At 49.0% G+C, this 18951-nt stretch overlaps 11 protein-coding genes across 11 annotated transcripts; 4 read left to right on the top strand and 7 right to left on the bottom strand.

The window, feature by feature from the left end:
- Nucleotides 1–1766: 1766 nt before the first annotated feature.
- On the top strand, nucleotides 1767–2480 carry N7484_010876 (uncharacterized protein; the record flags this gene model as incomplete). Its single annotated transcript, XM_057121263.1, has 1 exon — nucleotides 1767–2480. One exon carries the CDS (start codon nucleotides 1767–1769, stop codon nucleotides 2478–2480), a length of 714 nt encoding a protein of 237 aa, XP_056967017.1.
- Nucleotides 2481–3066: 586 nt separating this feature from the next.
- N7484_010875 (uncharacterized protein) lies at nucleotides 3067–3720 on the bottom strand (the record flags this gene model as incomplete). The annotated part of the gene is made up of 1 exon (XM_057121262.1): nucleotides 3067–3720. The coding sequence occupies one exon, from the start codon at nucleotides 3718–3720 to the stop codon at nucleotides 3067–3069; it is 654 nt and encodes a 217-aa protein (XP_056967016.1).
- A 501-nt stretch (nucleotides 3721–4221) lies between these two features.
- On the bottom strand, nucleotides 4222–5633 carry N7484_010874 (uncharacterized protein; the record flags this gene model as incomplete). Its single annotated transcript, XM_057121261.1, has 2 exons — nucleotides 4222–5527; nucleotides 5581–5633. 2 exons carry the CDS (start codon nucleotides 5631–5633, stop codon nucleotides 4222–4224), a joined length of 1359 nt encoding a protein of 452 aa, XP_056967015.1.
- Nucleotides 5634–6124: 491 nt separating this feature from the next.
- gcy1 (putative glycerol dehydrogenase Gcy1) lies at nucleotides 6125–7148 on the bottom strand (the record flags this gene model as incomplete). Its single annotated transcript, XM_057121260.1, has 3 exons — nucleotides 6125–6620; nucleotides 6676–7053; nucleotides 7129–7148. 3 exons carry the CDS (start codon nucleotides 7146–7148, stop codon nucleotides 6125–6127), a joined length of 894 nt encoding a protein of 297 aa, XP_056967014.1.
- A 700-nt stretch (nucleotides 7149–7848) lies between these two features.
- Nucleotides 7849–8663, top strand: N7484_010872 (PSME3-interacting protein; the record flags this gene model as incomplete). The annotated part of the gene is made up of 2 exons (XM_057121259.1): nucleotides 7849–8014; nucleotides 8113–8663. 2 exons carry the CDS (start codon nucleotides 7849–7851, stop codon nucleotides 8661–8663), a joined length of 717 nt encoding a protein of 238 aa, XP_056967013.1.
- A 151-nt stretch (nucleotides 8664–8814) lies between these two features.
- N7484_010871 (sugar porter family MFS transporter) lies at nucleotides 8815–10632 on the bottom strand (the record flags this gene model as incomplete). Its single annotated transcript, XM_057121258.1, has 7 exons — nucleotides 8815–9472; nucleotides 9526–9782; nucleotides 9838–10081; nucleotides 10143–10334; nucleotides 10387–10462; nucleotides 10510–10555; nucleotides 10606–10632. 7 exons carry the CDS (start codon nucleotides 10630–10632, stop codon nucleotides 8815–8817), a joined length of 1500 nt encoding a protein of 499 aa, XP_056967012.1.
- An 839-nt stretch (nucleotides 10633–11471) lies between these two features.
- Nucleotides 11472–13279, top strand: N7484_010870 (alpha-N-arabinofuranosidase; the record flags this gene model as incomplete). Its single annotated transcript, XM_057121257.1, has 6 exons — nucleotides 11472–11578; nucleotides 11643–11837; nucleotides 11897–12024; nucleotides 12073–12161; nucleotides 12211–12310; nucleotides 12381–13279. The coding sequence occupies 6 exons, from the start codon at nucleotides 11472–11474 to the stop codon at nucleotides 13277–13279; spliced, it is 1518 nt and encodes a 505-aa protein (XP_056967011.1).
- Nucleotides 13280–13413: 134 nt separating this feature from the next.
- Nucleotides 13414–13787, bottom strand: N7484_010869 (uncharacterized protein; the record flags this gene model as incomplete). The annotated part of the gene is made up of 3 exons (XM_057121256.1): nucleotides 13414–13468; nucleotides 13521–13603; nucleotides 13683–13787. 3 exons carry the CDS (start codon nucleotides 13785–13787, stop codon nucleotides 13414–13416), a joined length of 243 nt encoding a protein of 80 aa, XP_056967010.1.
- Nucleotides 13788–14217: 430 nt separating this feature from the next.
- Nucleotides 14218–16016, bottom strand: N7484_010868 (putative amino acid permease; the record flags this gene model as incomplete). Its single annotated transcript, XM_057121255.1, has 5 exons — nucleotides 14218–14676; nucleotides 14726–15075; nucleotides 15129–15706; nucleotides 15756–15826; nucleotides 15882–16016. The coding sequence occupies 5 exons, from the start codon at nucleotides 16014–16016 to the stop codon at nucleotides 14218–14220; spliced, it is 1593 nt and encodes a 530-aa protein (XP_056967009.1).
- A 990-nt stretch (nucleotides 16017–17006) lies between these two features.
- N7484_010867 (uncharacterized protein) lies at nucleotides 17007–18456 on the top strand (the record flags this gene model as incomplete). Its single annotated transcript, XM_057121254.1, has 7 exons — nucleotides 17007–17186; nucleotides 17255–17359; nucleotides 17436–17663; nucleotides 17717–17859; nucleotides 17922–17989; nucleotides 18048–18078; nucleotides 18144–18456. The coding sequence occupies 7 exons, from the start codon at nucleotides 17007–17009 to the stop codon at nucleotides 18454–18456; spliced, it is 1068 nt and encodes a 355-aa protein (XP_056967008.1).
- A 42-nt stretch (nucleotides 18457–18498) lies between these two features.
- On the bottom strand, nucleotides 18499–18897 carry N7484_010866 (uncharacterized protein; the record flags this gene model as incomplete). Its single annotated transcript, XM_057121253.1, has 1 exon — nucleotides 18499–18897. One exon carries the CDS (start codon nucleotides 18895–18897, stop codon nucleotides 18499–18501), a length of 399 nt encoding a protein of 132 aa, XP_056967007.1.
- Between the last annotated feature and the right edge of the window lie 54 nt (nucleotides 18898–18951).

Raw genomic sequence — 18951 nt, 5'->3', positions numbered from 1 at the left:
TAATGATAACCAAGAGAGGAAACCTTCTCCTCGTCCAGACTTCTTTCATCTGGACATAAAATGGATTGGAGATATTTGTTTTATCTAGTCAAATTATACCGTTGCCGCGTACACTGACGGCTGTTGCTTACATACAACTGGACTTATCTATTGAATGAATTCTAGACCTCGTAACTACTAGTTTTCTTTCGGCCTCCTAGCATCAACTAGATTCATACCACTTGTATCGATGTGTACTTACCCAGGTGGGCACCGAAACCCCTTCCGAAGCCAGGTGAGTTAATCGGCTACAAGTATCATCTCTGGAGCTCAGAGAACTTTGGGTAAAATGTAATACTTATCAGGTCTGCCATCATTGTGACTTTCAAGATATGACTTAATTCACCCTGTGCAGATATTTGTGTAGGTCAAAACAAAAAGCCAAGCTAAAAAGACCAAGAAATATGGCCACAGGCGGCCATACACCAAATTGACTTGCAAAAACCACAACCCCGTAAATGGCAACCGAATACATCTCAGGAACCGGATTCCAATCTCTTTCCCTATCCCATAGGAGCTGGGTAAGGGTTACCGCGAGGCAAGCGAGTAGGCCGATTTCAGCGCCATAAGACTGGCCCCCGCGCAAGCGCAGAAAGCTTAGTGTGCAGAGCGAGATGTAAGAGAGGCCAAGACCAACTGCGGTAGTAGAAGCCGAACCATTGCGGGAGTACCTAATTGTGCCTTTGAGTAGGGTGAAAATGGAGATTGCTAGTGCTGTGTTTGTCGTGAAATTTTCGTTGAATGGCTGGGGGCTGCCTGTGCGCGTATAAGCAACCACGCCTGTGAGGAGCACAGTGTAGGTAATAGCGGCAAGGGGCTCGTCGATTGGCTATTTCAGGTAAAGGTGTTAGTGTTTGTATATTCAGACGATTCATTGTGTAGAAAGGCTATTCACCATTATTCCTGTTTCTCTTTTGATTTTGAACAAGGTTAGTTTTGGTTATTGATGGCAGTGATCTATTCCCTAGAGACTATAGTCTCAGGAGGCCCTGATAAAATCTGGAATGGATCAGCATACGCCATCGCGGACGTAAGCTTCAGGACCCACTGGTTCAAAAAAGCTTGACAAGATTTGAAAAGTATCCACACGTCGGCTCTTGAGCTAGGGTCAAGTTGATCGTCCCCAATCATTATATCAGGGTGCTTTATAGCCCCATTACGGGCTATACCTCGGCATAGATGCTGACTGGTTGACAGGGAAGCTTGATAAGACAGGGGAGGACTAAGAGGAGAATGATTGTCAGGGTTTAATAATGATCCATGGATGGCGAAGCAGTAGGCCACTCGAGAGGAAGTAGTTTTGTATTGGCCATCTGCAATTTTTTTCGATCCCTTTCCACGGCCGTTCGTTCTGTGGGGGAACTCACGCAGTATAGAGCTTGAATCGGTAATAGGATATCCATACCAAGTCATACGTACCACTACTTGTGTCTAGACTGATCCTTGAGCGCCGTATTTCTCTGACTAGTGAGGCACAGCTCGCGTAGGCTAACGCTAAGTGCAGTCATTCCAAATTCTCAGCCATCTCGCTTCCTCTGCCGTAAGTCTCCAACAAATATAAATACTGTCTCTCATCTCACTTATGGCAGGTAGTATCATCAGTCCTATCTTGACTTTCGCCCAATGTGAGTTAGCCCTTAGCTAAATATGAATTATTCAAGCTGCGTCAGAGTAGAGAACTAATATGGCTATTCACTGTTTTCTTTGGATAGAGGAAAGTTGTGAAAATGACGACGTCGACATATTTTTCATCCTCGATCTATATCGTCAAGGTAGCATATGCAGGCTTCTGGGCTATATGCGCTGCCGTAGCCTCCAGCTCCGGATGGACAGCTCCCCCATGTCTCATATCCTACTTCGGCAGCGCAACGGCACTCATGCTGAGCCTCGCCGTCGAGACGATCCACTACAAAAAGTCTAAGCTGGAAACCCTCCCCGCGCGTGACTTGGTGAACTGGGGTCCTTCGTACGGTCATTCATACAATCACTCATACATGGTCGCAATGCCTCAGGGTAACACGCTTTGGTGCACTGAGTACAATCTCTCTTCAATCGTTCCACACAACCAGTGGGTCAACGTGACTTACCTCAACACCGGGGTAACCACCGAGATGCGGCACAACGATACAAACATTGAGCTTGATATGGAGGTCCCTGCAGTGGCGAGCTCCAGATTCAGAAAAAGATCGTCGGATCAGGACCTGAGGCGTATTTGGGTTATCGCAGAGAAGATGGAGAAGATTGACTACTATCATGCTTCCAAGTACCACTATAGATTTGCTAAAAAGGAAGCGGATGATATGTGGAGGTTGGGCAGATACTGTGATCATATCTATGATTGCAGCAGTGGATACTGTTCGGAAATCATCTCTTCCGGCTTTACACTGAATAGTGAGAAGAGGACATACGAAAGGCAGTCTGTCAAAGGGTGTGAGAGCTGAAAGGCAACATGCATGTACATACCAAATGATGTGACTGGCAGAAGAGAAGCTGGGGAGCAAGTCTGCAGAGGGAGAAAAGCTGAAGAATTCTGGGGGCTTGCGGAAAATCAGGAGGCAAACAATTTTTTTGGTTTGAGAAGGATTTGCTACGCCGTTCACCAGGGGTAACCGAGTTAATTATCTAGTTTGATTGAACAGCTATCTGGGTAGGTAATCAATGACATGAATACTAGGACTTATTTGCACAGGGAAGACCATGGCTACACTCGGAATATGGACCACGAAAGGCTTTCAAAGAGCCTCATTCCCTCTGCGATTCCCCACCAGCGGCTTCGAAATTATCCGTAGGGTGCTTCACGAGGAGCGGTCTGAGCATTTCTGATCCAAATACGTGCTCATATCAGGCGCATGGATCTATGACGACAAATTTGCAAGGCACTTCACAAGGCTAGTCGGATAAACAACGTGTAAATGATATCCATACAGTTCTCATCTTATACATATACAAACCACCTCGGCACAAGTACACGACACATTCCACCTAGGCATCGCCAGTCTCGCAAATACGTAGATTAAGCCCAGTGAATTACTCCGCGTGGGCCCTCTCCTCCAAAAGCTCAACAGCACTTCTCAACTCCCGAACCCGCTGTCCAATCCTCCGCCTCACCTCTTCCCTAACAGTAACTTCTACATTCGCAGGATCAAAAGTCGTGTCAACAACAGGCCCTTGCTCCTCTCCTTCACTAAGCGTAACAACCTCCGCGTTCCTGAGCCTTGTCCCACTCATTGCCTCCCCAGAACGCAGAACGACACCTGTATCCTCCTCGTCCGGGCGGGACGTATACAGGAAATAGGTAGCGCAGAAGTCGTTGAGGGCATCACGGGCTGACTCGCGGTCTGAAGCTGCGTATATTGTACCGCCGTCTGTGCTTTCGGTTGCGATTTCAAATTCGTCTTTGGCTATTTCGTACAGGTCTTGGAGTTCTTCGATGAGGGCGTCTGCTGTTGGTTTGGGGGCCGTGCTGTATTGGCGGGGGTGGATGGTTTTGTTTTGGAAGGCGAATTGTCGTGGTGTCTTGTAAATGTGAGGTACCAGAGTGGATTTAGTCTGGGGCCCTCTTTGTTGGAGATATCCCGCTGTTAGGGTGGATAGACTCCGGGGGGTGACCGAGCTTAGGCGTGGGGGTTGGAGGCGGAGACGCAGCGTTGATGCTCTCGTGCGGAGTGGAATGGTGGTCATTTTGGAGATATTTCACAATTGATTTTAGCACGAATAGGTGGAAAGGTCTTGATTGAATCCCTTTGGAAAATGTGGTATTGAAGAATGTTAGATCAAGCAGCTTAAGGTGCAGGACCTGGGGACCGATGATGTAATATCACGTGCTGATAATGGTACTGTCACGATAAGGTGCTCTCGACGACTGATAACGCACGTCAAGACTCCATTTTATTGATTAAATAAGCTGGCAGAATCTGTGTACGTGAATACTATCAAGCTGCAGATAACGGTAGGAACCAGTTTAATAATGAGAGATTATTTCAAAATATTCAATGAATTCTGTACTATCACCAGGACCTCAGAAAGCAGAGTCAAAAAGGAAATGTCAAGTGAGTGGAGTGGTATCAGCGCTGTCATCATGGATCGGCATCTACCAGGATAGCCAAGGGAAATTCCATCAATCAAAAACAAGAGCAAGGAAAAAGAAGCAAGTAAATGTTAAATCAAGAGTCAACGACTCCATCAGCGCCGTGCCATATCACACTCGGCCAGAAATCTGTGAATGCCTTCAGCGCCATCATATCCGGGTGCACTATCGGGTAAACTAGCACAGGAAGCAGAGACCTCCGGGAAAAATGCACGGTCTCCAAGCTCACTGATGTTGACACTCGAGTATGCCGACTTAGGAGACGTCCATGGGTTCTCACAAAACAGCTCACTGTCATTGAAACTGATGGCATTACCAGAATCTCGCGACTTGTGAGAAAATGGACTGCTCTCGGGTGTGAGCATGGCGTGCCAGTCGAGATCGTCGGTGGATGGACGGATTGATTTACAGGGCTGCTCGAAAAAATCCTCTGTGTTGGATGACGGGGCCATGCTCGGCGCAAATGGGAATAGAAGGGCTAGATCGGCGCCAGTGCGGAGGTCAAAGTCATCATCCTGAACAATGCGACCTCGTTGGACGCCAACCTCGTCACAAAGACTCTCGACTGTCTCAGCATCGCAGCCTGGGAATCGGACACGAATGGTAGATCGATCGTGAAGTTGAATTGGCATATCGCCCAGTGTCGAAAGACGTTTAAGATCGTTCAAGACAGTAGCGAATTCCTTCAGAGCACGAGCAAAGTCGGCGGACAGGATATCCATAAGACCTTCCGACTGCAGAGTCTCCGTGGCAGCGGCACCGTTCTTCTTATCCAAAGCAGCCAGAACGCCGAAGGCGGTGATGGTCGGGGAGAGCTGGAAGTCGATGTGCGAACCGGGAGCAGTGCGGGGAATGGCGGTCATGTTTCGACCGGCCTGGTCCTGGATAGCGCTGACGGCCTTGTAACGCTTCTCGCCAGTGCGGGGATCAATTCCATCAAATCGAATCTTTTGTCCCGACAGAAAGAATGCACGGACGCCCTGGGACACATTCTGGATGACTTGGGCAGGGGCTGCAGCTCCATGGGAGAAGTATCGGGCCCCGCCAAAACGGCCGGCACCGATTGCATAACCTCCCGCCGTGCGGCCCAATGTGCCACCAGTCAGGTTGGGACGGAGAGTCGATGCGAACGGGGCGCGAGCAGTCAGTCGGCTAATGTTGGAGGCTACGCGGGTGGCCTTGTAGGTGCCAACATCCGCTTGGATACCTCGGATGGCCGAGGCAAAGGCACCGGCTGCACGAGTGGAAAAGTGACGGCTGCGGGCCTGGCGAATCGCCGCGGCCCGGTTGATGGGCTGTCTATTGATCCGGGCATAGGCTGGTTGGTAGCGAAGTGAGGTATGTTGAGTTGGTTCGGGTAACTTGGCTCGTATGGCCTTGGAGGCCTTCTCATAGGCGAACCTGCTAGACGATTAGTTTATGAGTCAGACGCTACAGATAGAAGGTACACATACCTTGCTGCTCTCCAGATCTTGGGGAGCAGCAGGTGCCCATTTGCAGGCGCCATACTGACGGGTAAGATGATATCGAGAGTACGTTTGTGTACTTGGATTAGGAGAGTATGGAGGAGAGGAGGTTACGTCCTAAGGCAGCCTACCCCAGTGGCGAGGCACCGCCACAGCGGCTTAGTAACCGGGGCCCCACCCGGAACGGCCGCGCTAATCAAGGAACATGACGTATAGTACTCTGTATAATCCAGCATACACTGTGTATGAAACTGTTCGATTGGGCTTTTCTGCGCTTTTATTGTAATGTATTGAGTCTTGAACATGAGCTAGTATCAGGTTTAGAGAAGAGATGAGACCCAAAAGCTATATTCTCAACATAGCCCAGGCCCCACAGTTACATTAATAGTTCGACTGGGTCTAAATCAAAGCCTACAATTGTGGGATTCCCATTAGATAAACAGATAAGGGCGTGAATGGTGACCATCTAACATTCAATTCTTTTGGTATCTAAAACACATTTACTCATAAATACGACAAGCATTCTAACTTTTTACTCGTCATCACCGAAGAAGACCTTAATAGGCAACCAATCATCGCCACAGACCTTGAAGCGATCCTTAAGGTTGTCAAGCTGCTTGATCTCCTCATCGGTCAAGGTCCAGCCATCAATCTCAAAGTTGGCATCAATGCGAGACTTGCTAACGGACTTGGGGATAACACTCCAGCCCTTCTGGATACCCCAGACGAGCAGCACCTGCTGAGGAGTCTTGCCCTTGTTCTCGGCAATCTTCAGCAGAGTCTCATCCTTGTAGAGAGGGGAGTTGGTGGAGCCCAAGCAGGAGTAACCAGTAGAGTGGATGCCCTTGGAGGTGTTGTAGGCAACCAGCTTGGGGGAGGGGTTGTTGGGGTGCAGCTCGATCTGGTTCACAGCGGGAACAATCTTGGTGGTAGGGTGGTTGAGGAGCTTCTCAAGGTTCTGGATGCCAAAGTTGGAGACACCAATGTTGCGGACCTTGCCAGTGGCAGGAAGCTTCTGCATCTCTTGCCTGGGATGGGTTAGTATTGTTAAACATATTTATGTGGGGGTGAGATCGATCTTACCATGTCTTAATGAAGTCCCAGTCGGGGAGGTGCTTGGACTTGTCGTTGGGGTCGGTCGAGCTGGGCCAGTGGACAAGGTACAGGTCGACGTAGTCAACACCGAGGTCCTTGAGGGAGGAGGCAATACCCTTCTCCACACAGTGGTGCCAGGTGTTGTCGAGCTTGGTGGTGAGCCAGATCTCCTCGCGGGGCACACCGGAGTCCTTGATACCGGCACCGACCTCAGCCTCGTTGCCGTAAGCAAGGGCAGTGTCAATGTGACGGTAGCCCTTCAGCAGGGCATCCTTGACGGCGACACGGACCTCATTGGGCTTGGACTGCCAAGTACCAAGGCCAATGGCGGGAATCTTGTCACCGGTGTTCAAGGTGTAAGTCTTTCTGTAGGGGGGAATCGGTTAGAAATTGGAGTTGCAAACGGGATGAGATGGGGTATCCATTGGATGGGCGGCTTACTGCGTGTGCTGGTTCGACATTTTGGAGGTTGTGAATGAAATTTAGTTGAAGATAGAGAGAAGGACGCAGGGGGTTTAGGGAGTCTTTATATCAGGGTGGCGGACCATTGCGACATAAAGTGGGCAGGTCCAAGCTATGATGATGTCGTGCCCCTCCTTGAAATTGTGGGGAATCCTTGTTACATCGTGATTTGTTATCTACGGAAATGGTTATCAATGGTTTCGGTGAGTTTTGAAAGGACGTCAATCCTTTCCCTGGATATGGAAGATGTTTCCCATTAACCAATAGGTAACAATAGACGTAGAACCAGGAATAAGCGCCCCGTCATTCATGGACACGCTGTGTTTGTATTCCGGCTAAATACGGCTCTTTTGTCATGATTGGTCCACCTGCATTTCAATCCAATAGGAATCCTTGTCTCGGGCCCACTTGCATCGCAAAATCGCATCTCACTGCCTGGTATCCCAGCCCGTACGACAATTTCCAGAAAATTCGCCGAGAGTCGCCATTATCCGCGCCGGTTTATTCGGTCCATTCCCTCCTTCTCTGTCCGGAGTTACTCCACATCCCCTCCTCGAATCCCGTGGTTTTTACTGGCCCGCATCCCGGATAATTAGACGCTCCACCGCCGCCCATTATACCCGACACTCGTTCCCTGCGCGCTCGGGAAGACTCTCCAACCTTACCCCAAATTTTCCCGAGCTCACCCCCGCTGTCGTCATGTCCTCAGGGTTCGTATCAGCCGGGACTACCGATCAGCCGGTCGAGCGGGACGACGAATGGCTCAAAGTGCAACAGGAGCTGGAGGAGGAGCGGCGAAAGAAGGCCGAGATTGGCAAGCAAAATGACGGGAAGAGTCTATTCGAGGTTCTCCAGCAGAACAAAAGTGAGCTTTTTTTCCGTTACGGGGTGATGTGACACTGCAGTCGGGAAGTGAAGGCATCGGTGACTGACATGTTAGGGTGATCTTCGTTCGGCTTTTAGTGGCGAAGCAAGAACAATTCGAAGAGAAAATACGGCTAAAGAACCAATTCCGATCGCTGGACGAAGATGAGGTGGAGTTCTTGGATTCCGTGCTTGAGTCAACACGCGCACAGGAGGCTGCTGTGAAGAAAGACACGGCTGACCAGCTGGAGGCATTTCGCAAACAACGTGAAGAGGCTGAGAAGACTGCCTTAGGACCCACGTCGTCGGAGGTTACGCCTGCGGAGGAAGAGGAGTGGACAATCCCGGCGCGCAAGAGGCGACGTGAGAAGAAAGATTTACTGCTCCCTGGCAAGAAGCGGAAGGAATCTACCGAAGGCGAGGCTACAAAAGAGCAGGAGACGAAGCCCAGTCAAGGTACTGCACCGGTTACGAAAGCTCAAGAAGAGACTATACCACCAACTGCACAGATCTCCAAGGCGTCCGCGCCCAGCATCGCCAAGACTGCGTCTGCAGGTACGGACAAGTCAACTACAGAAAAGGTTCAACCAGTTAAGCCAGCACCATCTCTCGGGCTGGTTGGATATGGATCTGATTCGGATTCCGAATAAATTAATCTTTGCCAACAATCAAAGTCGCCTCACCAATGTCTGGAACAAGCTCCAGTTTTGGGAGAGGACATGTACATATACCCCAAACACCACACCCACGCGTCAAAGAAGAATGGATCACCATCCCGCGATCTCGCCCTACTAGCGCCCCCTACTCATAATGCATCGCACTCTGCTTGACCTCCTGCTCCTCAACTTTCCGCTCCAAATCATGTGGCAAGTAGTCCTCCTTCTTGGTACCGGGCACAATCCACGGCGCATGCGAAAACATGTAATTCATCTCTTCGAGCGGCACCTTCTTGGTCTCCGGCAGAAGCGCGTAGAAGAACAACGCGTTCGTGAAATTGCAAATCACAAAGAGGAAGTAGTACTTATACTTAATGTTTGCCATGGCAATCGGCGTGACCTGACCGATCATGGTGTTAAACGCGAACGAGGTCATAGTTGCGATCGATACACCCTTAGACCGTGTTCTGGTATCGAAGACTTCAGCAGGAATAATCCATGATAGAGGACCACAGGTTGCGCTGAAAGAGAAGTTGTAAAGCCAGGTCATGATGATGAAGCCCCAGTGAGCACCTGTGCTGTTGGTGGTGGGCGGGAATTTGGCTAGAAGGATCGTTGCGACGATGAAGGTCACCATGTTACCGAGATTTCCTCCGATGAGAGTCCAGCGACGACCGAAGCGATCGATGAACAGGATGCAAAGGAATTGAGCGACCAGCGCGATGATAGAGTTAATGGCTTGGTAGCGGAGAGTGGCTTCACCGGAGATACCGATTTGCTCATAGATAGTCACGGAGTAGTACCTGATTGAATGATCAATATCTTTTTCCCCAATATTTGATAAAGGTTTTCTTACTGGATAGCGGAAACACCGGTCATCTGGACAGAAGCTTGCAAAGCACAGCACAGGAACAGACGACGGAATGAAGACCGGTTCGTGAACAGCTCGGCGTATGACTTGGCCTCGTTCTCATGCTCAAAGGTAATGCTCTCCTGGATTTGGGAGTACTCGGCTTGAACCCAAGCATCGTTTTCATCGCCGTGGGCATGCAGCTTGGCCAGAGTCTTGAGGCCCTCCTCGGCGCGGTTATGGTCGATGAGCCAACGAGGGGACTGTTTTTGGTTAGAGAAGGTAGAAGGCAAGTAACAAAAGGGGCGAAAGATTTACCTCGGGGAACACCATGATCAAGAAACCCAGGCAGACAGCAGGCAGCATCTGAAGTCCAAGGGGCAGCTGCCATTGGGCGTCATTGGTGGGAGAAAATCCAATATATGTGCCATAGGAAATCCACGAGGCGCAGAGAGAGCCGACTCCAAGCATGAACTGCTGCAGGGCTGTGACCCGACCACGGATACTGGGGTGACAGATCTCGGCTTGGTAGAGTGGGATGACCATGGTAAGGAAACCGACACTGGTATATGTAAGTATATTGAACAATTTTTTGTCAAGTATACATCAATGTGAGAACTTACCCAAAGCCAGCAAAGAATCGTCCACTGTACAAGAACGAGATATTCTGTGCACCAGTTTGAAGACCTCCTCCCAAGCAGAAGAGCAAGCAACCAAGGGAAATTGTCTTGCGTCGGCCTAGGTAATCACCACTGGGACCGGCGAAACCAGCGCCGAAGAAGGCACCACATGTGAACATAGAGACGACAAGACCGCTGCCATTCGTTAGATGATATCTGTATAGCTCGAATAATTTCTATAACATACCTTTGTGTAGAATCCGCTGCAAATCTATCAACGAATGAATCGCAAACAATGACTTCGGCAATGACACCCAAATCATCTGGTTCCGTTAGCATGAACTATTCACTATGGGAAGATAGTACTTACATCCGTAGAGGAATGAACCAAGGGAGGCGAACACGCCAACCAGGAACTGAACATCAATTAGTGCTGAAACAATGGCACCGATATAAATGCTCTTACCTGGTACCAAGATGGTGACAGACGCATGTTGGGCAACTCCCTCAGCAATGGAGCTTCAAACTAGGGGTCTAGGATCAACAAAAAAATGGAGAAAAAATCCGGGGAGCTCCACAAAACACTTGACACCTTGCGGGGCAGCAGTAAATACTATATACTCCATGCTCCCCCGGAATTCCCAAGTCCACATGAAAATGAACATTTCCAGCCCGGAGGCACCTCCAGAGCCAAGACTCCAAACCTTCTTGACGACGACGATTTGACGAATTAACCGAGCTTCACCCCCCATCATCTTGCTGGATTTAGCTTAGAAACAAACAATTTTAACATTTCGGCATCTGGGAGCCTGACGATTGGATCCTGGATCCATCACCATAAAGCCACGAGGATACAAAGCAGTCCAGAACTGCGGGGACCGGCACTAGTGGCGTCTTGCTTCCCTGCACTGTGATTGATGGAATATCTCTACGAGCCTCGGCGACCCATACAAGCATCAGTGAAACCACATTATTGGTGAGATCCAGGTGACCTGTACTCTAGCCTTTCCTTAAGCGCTATCTGCTATCCCGGAAGAGGCTTCGTTTCATTTGAACATGCCATTGGGTGCGGGACCGCGTCCCCAACGCCATGGCGACCTCACTTATGCCCCGCAGGAGATTTACCCCTTCTAGGCTATCGGATGGAGGGGTATGAAATAAATTCGCTTGAAGGAACGCGTTGTCGGTTCCTTTTCGGTCTGGTGCTCTCTTGATCGGTTTCTTTCTGTCTTTGCATTGTTAACCGATCACCGGGTTCAAGATTACTTATTTTCAGCCACCGGGACAAATTTGATCCAAAGTAGAAACGAATTACAACTTGTGACTTGTGCCATGACTTCTTTTACTAAGCTGGGTGACCAGGATGCTCCGGTCATCTCTGTGCATCCTTCGCGCCGAATCTCGAAGATTAATCCGAATATCTATGCCGGCTTTACTGAGTAAGCTTATCATGAGCATTGACATTTGTCTTGCTGTGGAAGTGTGCTGACATGCTTTGGATAGGCACATGGGCCGATGCATCTATGGAGGCATCTATGATCCGGGAAATCCATTGTCGGACGAGAATGGTTTCCGCAAGGATGTCCTTGGGGCGCTGAAGGATCTCAACATCCCTGTTGTCCGTTATCCCGGCGGAAACTTTTGCGCGACCTATCACTGGCTAGATGGTGTTGGTCCTAAGGATCAACGACCTGCCCGGTAAGCTTGACGCGGAAAAAATATTTTGATTGATGGATCATATGCTGATGTATTCAAAGACCCGAGCTAGCTTGGCTTGGAACAGAGACAAATCAGTTTGGAACAGATGAGTTCATGAAATGGTGTGAAGTGCTTGACACTGAGCCTTATCTGTGCTTCAACTTTGGAACTGGTACTCTTGACGAAGGTATGGCTTCTACATCAAGATCAGTATGAGCTATATTAACAATGTTAGCTTTGGGATGGTTGGAGTACTGCAATGGAACCGGCAACACATACTACGCCAACCTACGACGCAAGAATGGACGTGAAGAGCCCTACAACGTATGTCGTCCCTATATCTGGTATGCACTTCACCAGCTCACATCTCCAGGTCAAATACTGGGCACTCGGCAACGAGACATGGGGTCCATGGCAAGTTGAACAGATGACCAAGGAAGCCTACGCGCACAAAGCCTTGCAATGGGCGAAAGGTTAGTCCAATGCAATAAACCTTCTCCACCCTTTTATAGATTAGTATTAACAACTATATCCCGACATCAGCTCTCAAACTTCTCGACCCAAGCATCGTCCTCATTCTCTGCGGCCAAGACGGCACCGCCTCGTGGGACTACTACACCCTAAAACACTGCCTTCTCCCCGCCCACTCCGCCCTCTCCACAAGCGCAGTCCCCCTCATAGACATGCACAGCATTCACCTCTACACATGCTCTAACTCTCACCTCCCAAACGCTACAGCCCCTCTAGCAGCCGAGCGAGCCATCGAAATCACATCCTCCCTAATCGATCTCGCGCGTATTGAAAACGGCGTTCCACCCAACCAACTCCGTCCAACAATCTGCTTCGATGAGTGGAACGTCTGGGACCCCATCCGCGCAGAGGGAAGCCAGGGCGCAGAAGAGAGCTACACGCTTTCCGACGCACTAGCCGTCGCTGTATGGCTGAATGTGTTTGTGCGTAAGAGCCGCGATCTGGGAATGGCGTGTATCGCGCAGAGTGTGAACGTTATCTCGCCGCTTATGACGACCAAGGAGAAGATCATTAAGCAGACCACTTGGTGGCCGTTGTATTTGTTTTCGAAGTTCATGCGTGGGTGGACGGTTGCTGCGCATGTTTCTTGTGGGACTTATGAGGGGGAGACCGCGCCTAAGTGGTTGCGGGGTACTGTTGACACGCCTTGGCTGGATGTTAGCGCTAGTCTTGGGGAGGATGGGTATGCGAATTTGGCGGTTGTGAATATTCATGAGGAGAAAGGATTCGAGACTGTTGTTGAAGGCGTTGTTGGTACTGCTCAGGTGTTTACTGTTACGGGTGGTGATGTTATGGCGACCAACATGAAGGAGACGGAGGAGGTTCGTGTTGAGGAGTCTGTTTGGAATGGTGAGGGGAAGTATGTTTTCCCTAAGCATTCTCTTACTTTGCTACGGTGGAAGGCGGAGTAAAGGGGGTTTCTTGATGCATTTACAACTCTATAGATGTCGGTCATGAATAAAGCTGGTTTGTTTATTACTATCAATGAAGGTATAAATGTATAAAAACATGATCGTGAATCGTTGTCGCCAAGTCCATGACGCATTTAGCCGTAAGTAACGTCCCGAACGGTGTCGTCCTCTCCGAGATGGATGTTAAGTCTGGTCATAGAATTAGTATCTTGACGCATAAATGATTGATTCCATCTCATACCTGTCAGGGTTGTGGTCCATAGTCTTCATATCACCGGGCTTGAGCACGCGATGAGACTCAGGAAGGTCTTTCTTGGCAAACGACTATACAAACAAATACTTATTAGAAATCTCGTCTAACATGTGGAAAGCTAGCCTCGTGTTTAATATTCATGTCACTCACAATTTCATTGCTGCCGGTATCGCTGATCTTCTTGCCCACCAACTTGGACATCCACTCGGACTTATCGCCCATGGCGGAGTTAATACCAGGAACGACGAGAGGCATAATGAAGGAGTTGGAATGTTATGAGTGTGTCTGTAAATGTGCTTGATGAATCTGGAATGTGAAAGTGAGAAGATGGAAGTTGGAGGGATGTTCTGTCGCTTATAAGGTGCGCCAGGCATCTCTATATATGTGTCAATGACGTAGGTGCCGATAAAGGATTAGTCATTTGCTCTCCAGTACTGAACAAGGAAGCCTAAACTGTAAACATGAGTCGGAAAATTAATTAATGATCGGCATTAATGCCGGGCTGAGATGACGTTCATCAAATATTGGAACATGCGCTGTCGTGCCAGGTTGCCTAGCTGGGTATACCAAGTCTGTCGTGGCGAGCTGATGTCCAACGCAAAGCACTAAATTTACGCGACATCTCTTTCATGGACATCATCAATATAAATTAGTATAAGTATTTAATAATAGTAAGCAAATAATACTAAGCAGTATTAGTCTTGCCTTCTGACTGTAAAAGATCCTTCATAGGCCCAGTATACTTCTTTCTGGCCCGGAATGTCCAATCTATAACCAACAATATGACGACACCGACAAACACGGGACCAGACCAGTTCATATTCGCAGCCGTGACTGGAATTTGAGTCGGGAATGGAACAAAAATGCTGACAAAGACGCCAAATACTAGCGCAAAGATATTGATCGCCATGCCGTAGCGGCCCAGGGTCCAGGGTCCGAATGGTATGGGTCCCCGACTGGTATCCACACGACGGATGATCATCAAGACGATCGGAATGAGATAGGAAACGTAAAGTGAACTGGTGGAAAGAGCGAGAATGGCGCTCAGAGCAGTCTCAGAGGCGGCGTTGATGACTGAAAGAATGATAACTGCCCCGCAAGCAAGGTAGATGGCTCGTTTCGGTACACGTTGCTGGCGGTCAACCTGATGGAATGTCAGATAATGGTGGATAGCTGAATGAAAGGGGGCATACATGAGCGAAGAAGCTGGAGAATGGTAAGCCTCCATCGCGAGCAAAGGCCCATGTGAGTCGTGATACAGATGCGAGCACGCCCGTATTAGACACCATGCCTATGAGCGTGATAGCCGTCTGCATAGCCGTAGCTGCTCCAGCAGATTTGGTGGTCTGTTCGAAGATTCCAATCATTGGAAAAATATACGGGGGGTTCAAAGCTTCTTCAACACTGCCAATGCAAAAGAGGATGACGAGGAGAAAGACAAAAGCCATGAACCCGTTTATGGCGATTGATTGAACCAAGATGCGGGGGATGACGGTAGCCGGATTTCGAACCTCTTCACTCATGTGGATGGCACCGTCAAAACCTACACAAACTCAAATCAGACTCCAATCCCATATGACGCATTGACTTACTCACCGATGAAACAATATGTCACTGTCAACATGCCAAGACACCAAGCCACGCCCTTTGACTGCCACCCTTCTTCAGTCGTCATCAACTGAGTAAAAACAAACTCAGAGGTACTACGACGTGATAGAAGCACCAATGGAATGATAATCGCAATGAAGAATATGATATGCATGATTCCTCCCAACATCTGCAGAGCGGGCAAGATCCTGATCCCGTATATATTGATGAAACCCACGAAAGCGACAATCGCCCACATGATGAGCGTTCCATGCCACTGCTGAGCATGATATTCTGGGCTGTTCAGCATCACCATTCCCTGGATCTGCGTCGCCATTAAGTAGCAGATACTAGCCAAAGCGGCTTGCCATCCGAAGAGAGTGATCCACCCCTGCATCCAGGTAGTGAATGGGCGAATTCGTGGAGGTGCGAGCACTGCTGTCCAGTGATATTGTGCTCCTGCTAGCGGGCATATAGATACCATCTCAGCAGCTGATAGAACCATGGCCATTGTACCGACTGTTGACAGCACCATACCCCAGACCAGGCCGGCTGGTCCGCCATTGATGAGTCCAGACTCAAAGCTGCTAGAAGGGGGTCAGTCTGTACTGCAATGATTGTGGCTGGAACACTCACTTTGCAATAGATTCCCATGACGAGAGGATGGTTAATGACAGTGAGAGAATTGAAAGTGAACCAAAACTTCTCTAATTCACCATGTCAATTTCGCAGCTCCTGTCGATATCGTCGGGGCGGACTTACCTCCAACTGTTTCCTACTTGACCTCGACGTCGAAACACCACCATAAACCCCCTCAGAGCCAGATTGAGTGTGTGACACACTCACCTGGACAGACTTGACAGGCAAGTTGCCCATCTCAATTCCTTCGCTCGACATGGTGGCGAATGAAGCTGCTCACAAAGCCCAGTGAGTCGTGCGGGGCTAGAACAACCAAATCAGTCCACGGCCAGGTACACTTTGATGTATGATCATGCGCAATCAAGTCTTCCATCCCACGTGATAATCGAATGCAATCACACTGCAGGTACTAGCGAAGAGGAGAGGGTTCAGTGGAAGTGCCGAGTTCCACATATCAGTCCACGCGCACGAGCTCTTAACTAATTAGGCCACGGCGGGTCCCGATAGCCTCGTTCGAGAAAGTGAATGTGATTTGCGGAGACATTTCTGTCCTAGTATGGCTCTCCGTGTGTTTAGAAACAATCCACAATCGGTGATTTGACGGTCCAAGCCAGATCTAAAACGTTCGGGTCCACCTGCTAAGGCTGGACGGTCCTTTCGGGCTTGTCCCGGTACCGTCATTCTAGTGACAGATAAGCAATGGAGGATTGCGCCAATTAAACATTCTGAAACATGGCTTAGGCTATTGATTGCCCCTTGGACAACTAGTGAATGGTTCAGCCAGCTTGGAAGGAATGAATCGTTAATCTATCACACATGGCTACAAACGCCTTTTACGCCAACTGCCATTGTTGGACTCGAAGCCGGTATTAAAGCCGAATGTCTTAGTTAATAGCATTAAGTTTGTGCTAACACGGACCTCTTTAGAACCCCCTGTTCGCACGCGCCACTCCGGCCGGACTCCGATAGCGCTGATACGACCGATAAAGTATCGTAGAATAATCTTGTTGCCAATTGTAATTTTCCTTTCTGCGAACCTTCTTTGAATGTGCGGGATTTCCTGCTTTTGCTGCTCAAAAAGGGGAGAATCTGATGTGTGCAGGTTAGTGTCAGGGTGGGATGGTGATGCCGCTAAGGGCCCGGTACGAACCTGTCAAATACACACGGTCCGCCGATCTGCGATCGGTCTTCCCATTTTGTTCCTTGACGTTTCCATGAACAACGTGGTGCAATTGTCGAATTTTCACGATGGCGGGCACACTGCCTCCACTCTTTGAAATCTCGGATGAGGATCACGGTGGATATGCTGCGGTCACAGTCTACACGCTATTGGCATTAACGATCGTGGTCGTTCTCACTCGTCTGTTCAGTCGATGGTACATTGGTCGAGTCATTCATTCCGATGATATTTTGCTGGCAGCGGCAACAGTATGTTCATTTCTGCTATGAGAGTGCCATTGGTAAGATATATGGCTAATTCTGTTCTGGCTGAATAGTTATCAGGTATATTGCAGAGTGTCATTGTACAACTTGCAATTTCCAATGGACTTGGTCGGAAACGCCCCACTATAGACAATCACCATTTCCGGCTGTTTCTAAAGGTAGGAACAAAACCCTGAACTAAGATCATCCCAGCCACGTTGGGGTTGACAAGATCAAAGCTCATCTGGCCTCTAGTATGAATATGTCGCACAAATCCTCCTTATCGTGACGATAGCGCTGAGCAAGCTTTCGTCGGGACTCCTCTTCAAGAGCACGCTCACATCGCGGGAATATACATGGGCAAATATGACGTTGATCGGGGTCATATCTGCATGGGCTATTGGGTCCATCTTGGCGTTAGCTCTACGATGCTCTCTACCCACACCCTGGGAGTGGAATCTACCAGAGAAGTGCATTGATCAGGTAAGGCGCCTATAAAGACTTTTTTAGACTTGGAGGCTGACTTTAGTCTTCAGGCCGCGCTTTTCCAAGCTATCGCAGCATTGAACATCATCACGGATGTAGCCCTCGTGGTTCTTCCATGTGTGTTGCTCCGCAACGTACAGCTTTCCCGGTGGAAACGGTTTAGAATAATGGCTCTGATCGCCAGTAAAATAATGTGAGTGAAGGTCCCGAACGTCCGCACTATGAAATTACCAATCTAACCATGACTGTGTACAGCGTATGTGCTGCGACGGGAGTGGAGATCCACTACACTCTCAACTTATTCAAATCACCCGACCTTCTATGTATGATCAACTTTCCAAAATCCAGTATGATTTGACACAAATCTAACAGATATCTTAGGGGCAAGCACCAACTCGACTGTTTGGGACCAGTGAGTACTACCGATACCCTCGTCTTGATCACCCAAATGGACACAAAGCTAATGTGATCTTACAGAGTCATGATGAACCTGAGTTTAGTCACAACGGCCCTCCCATCCCTCGGAAGACTGGTAGTCGAGCTTCAACCCGATGTCTATGCATTCACCATCCACGACGATACTGCCGACGCACACAAAAGCAATAAATACAACATCTCATCCATGAGAAAGTCATATCCTACACGGACAGATCCACCCCTCAGTCCCGGAACTTCGGTGCAGGTCACCAGTGGATGGCGGGAATCCTTTCGAGATGATGCTGAAAGCATGGAGGGCCTTGTCAACCCACCTAATGTCATCCAGCAGACGATCCATTTCGAGGTCCACTGAATACCTAACGTATAAACATGTATACATATAATACAACATGGTTTACCAAAATAGATGTCTTTTAGCCTCCCGTTTGAACTTCTCGCAGACCGTTAGATACGTTGACAACACAGTGGTAGGGAACGTATCACCATAAGACACCAAAACCTCAAGCGAGCCGTATTTGCCGGCGGTTAGATTCACATCGCGCACGACAGCAGCCACAGTACCTGATGCCTCATGAAACAGCATCCAGTCTGATCCACCTTTCCAGTAAAATGGCTGCGAACTCGCAGAGTTAACCGGGTCTGATATAATAGCAAGCGGATCTGCAGGATTCCGTAATCTAGCTAGAAACCGGTACTTGACAGAAATGGGAATCTTGGGGTCCAAGCCTGCAGCCCACCAAATTGTTTCCAACTTGCCTGTCGGCGTTCTGATTGAAGCCTTGTCAACCGACATGGTTGTTTCCTTGAAATTGCAAGAAATCAATTCCCGGTGGGGCGCATTGCTTCT

Source organism: Penicillium longicatenatum, assembly GCF_028827895.1.
Source record: "Penicillium longicatenatum strain IBT 33135 chromosome Unknown contig_7_segment0_segment0, whole genome shotgun sequence".
Lineage (NCBI taxonomy): Eukaryota > Fungi > Ascomycota > Eurotiomycetes > Eurotiales > Aspergillaceae > Penicillium > Penicillium longicatenatum.
Note: the sequence above shows the minus strand (reverse complement) of the source record. Positions and strands in the feature narration are given on the sequence as shown.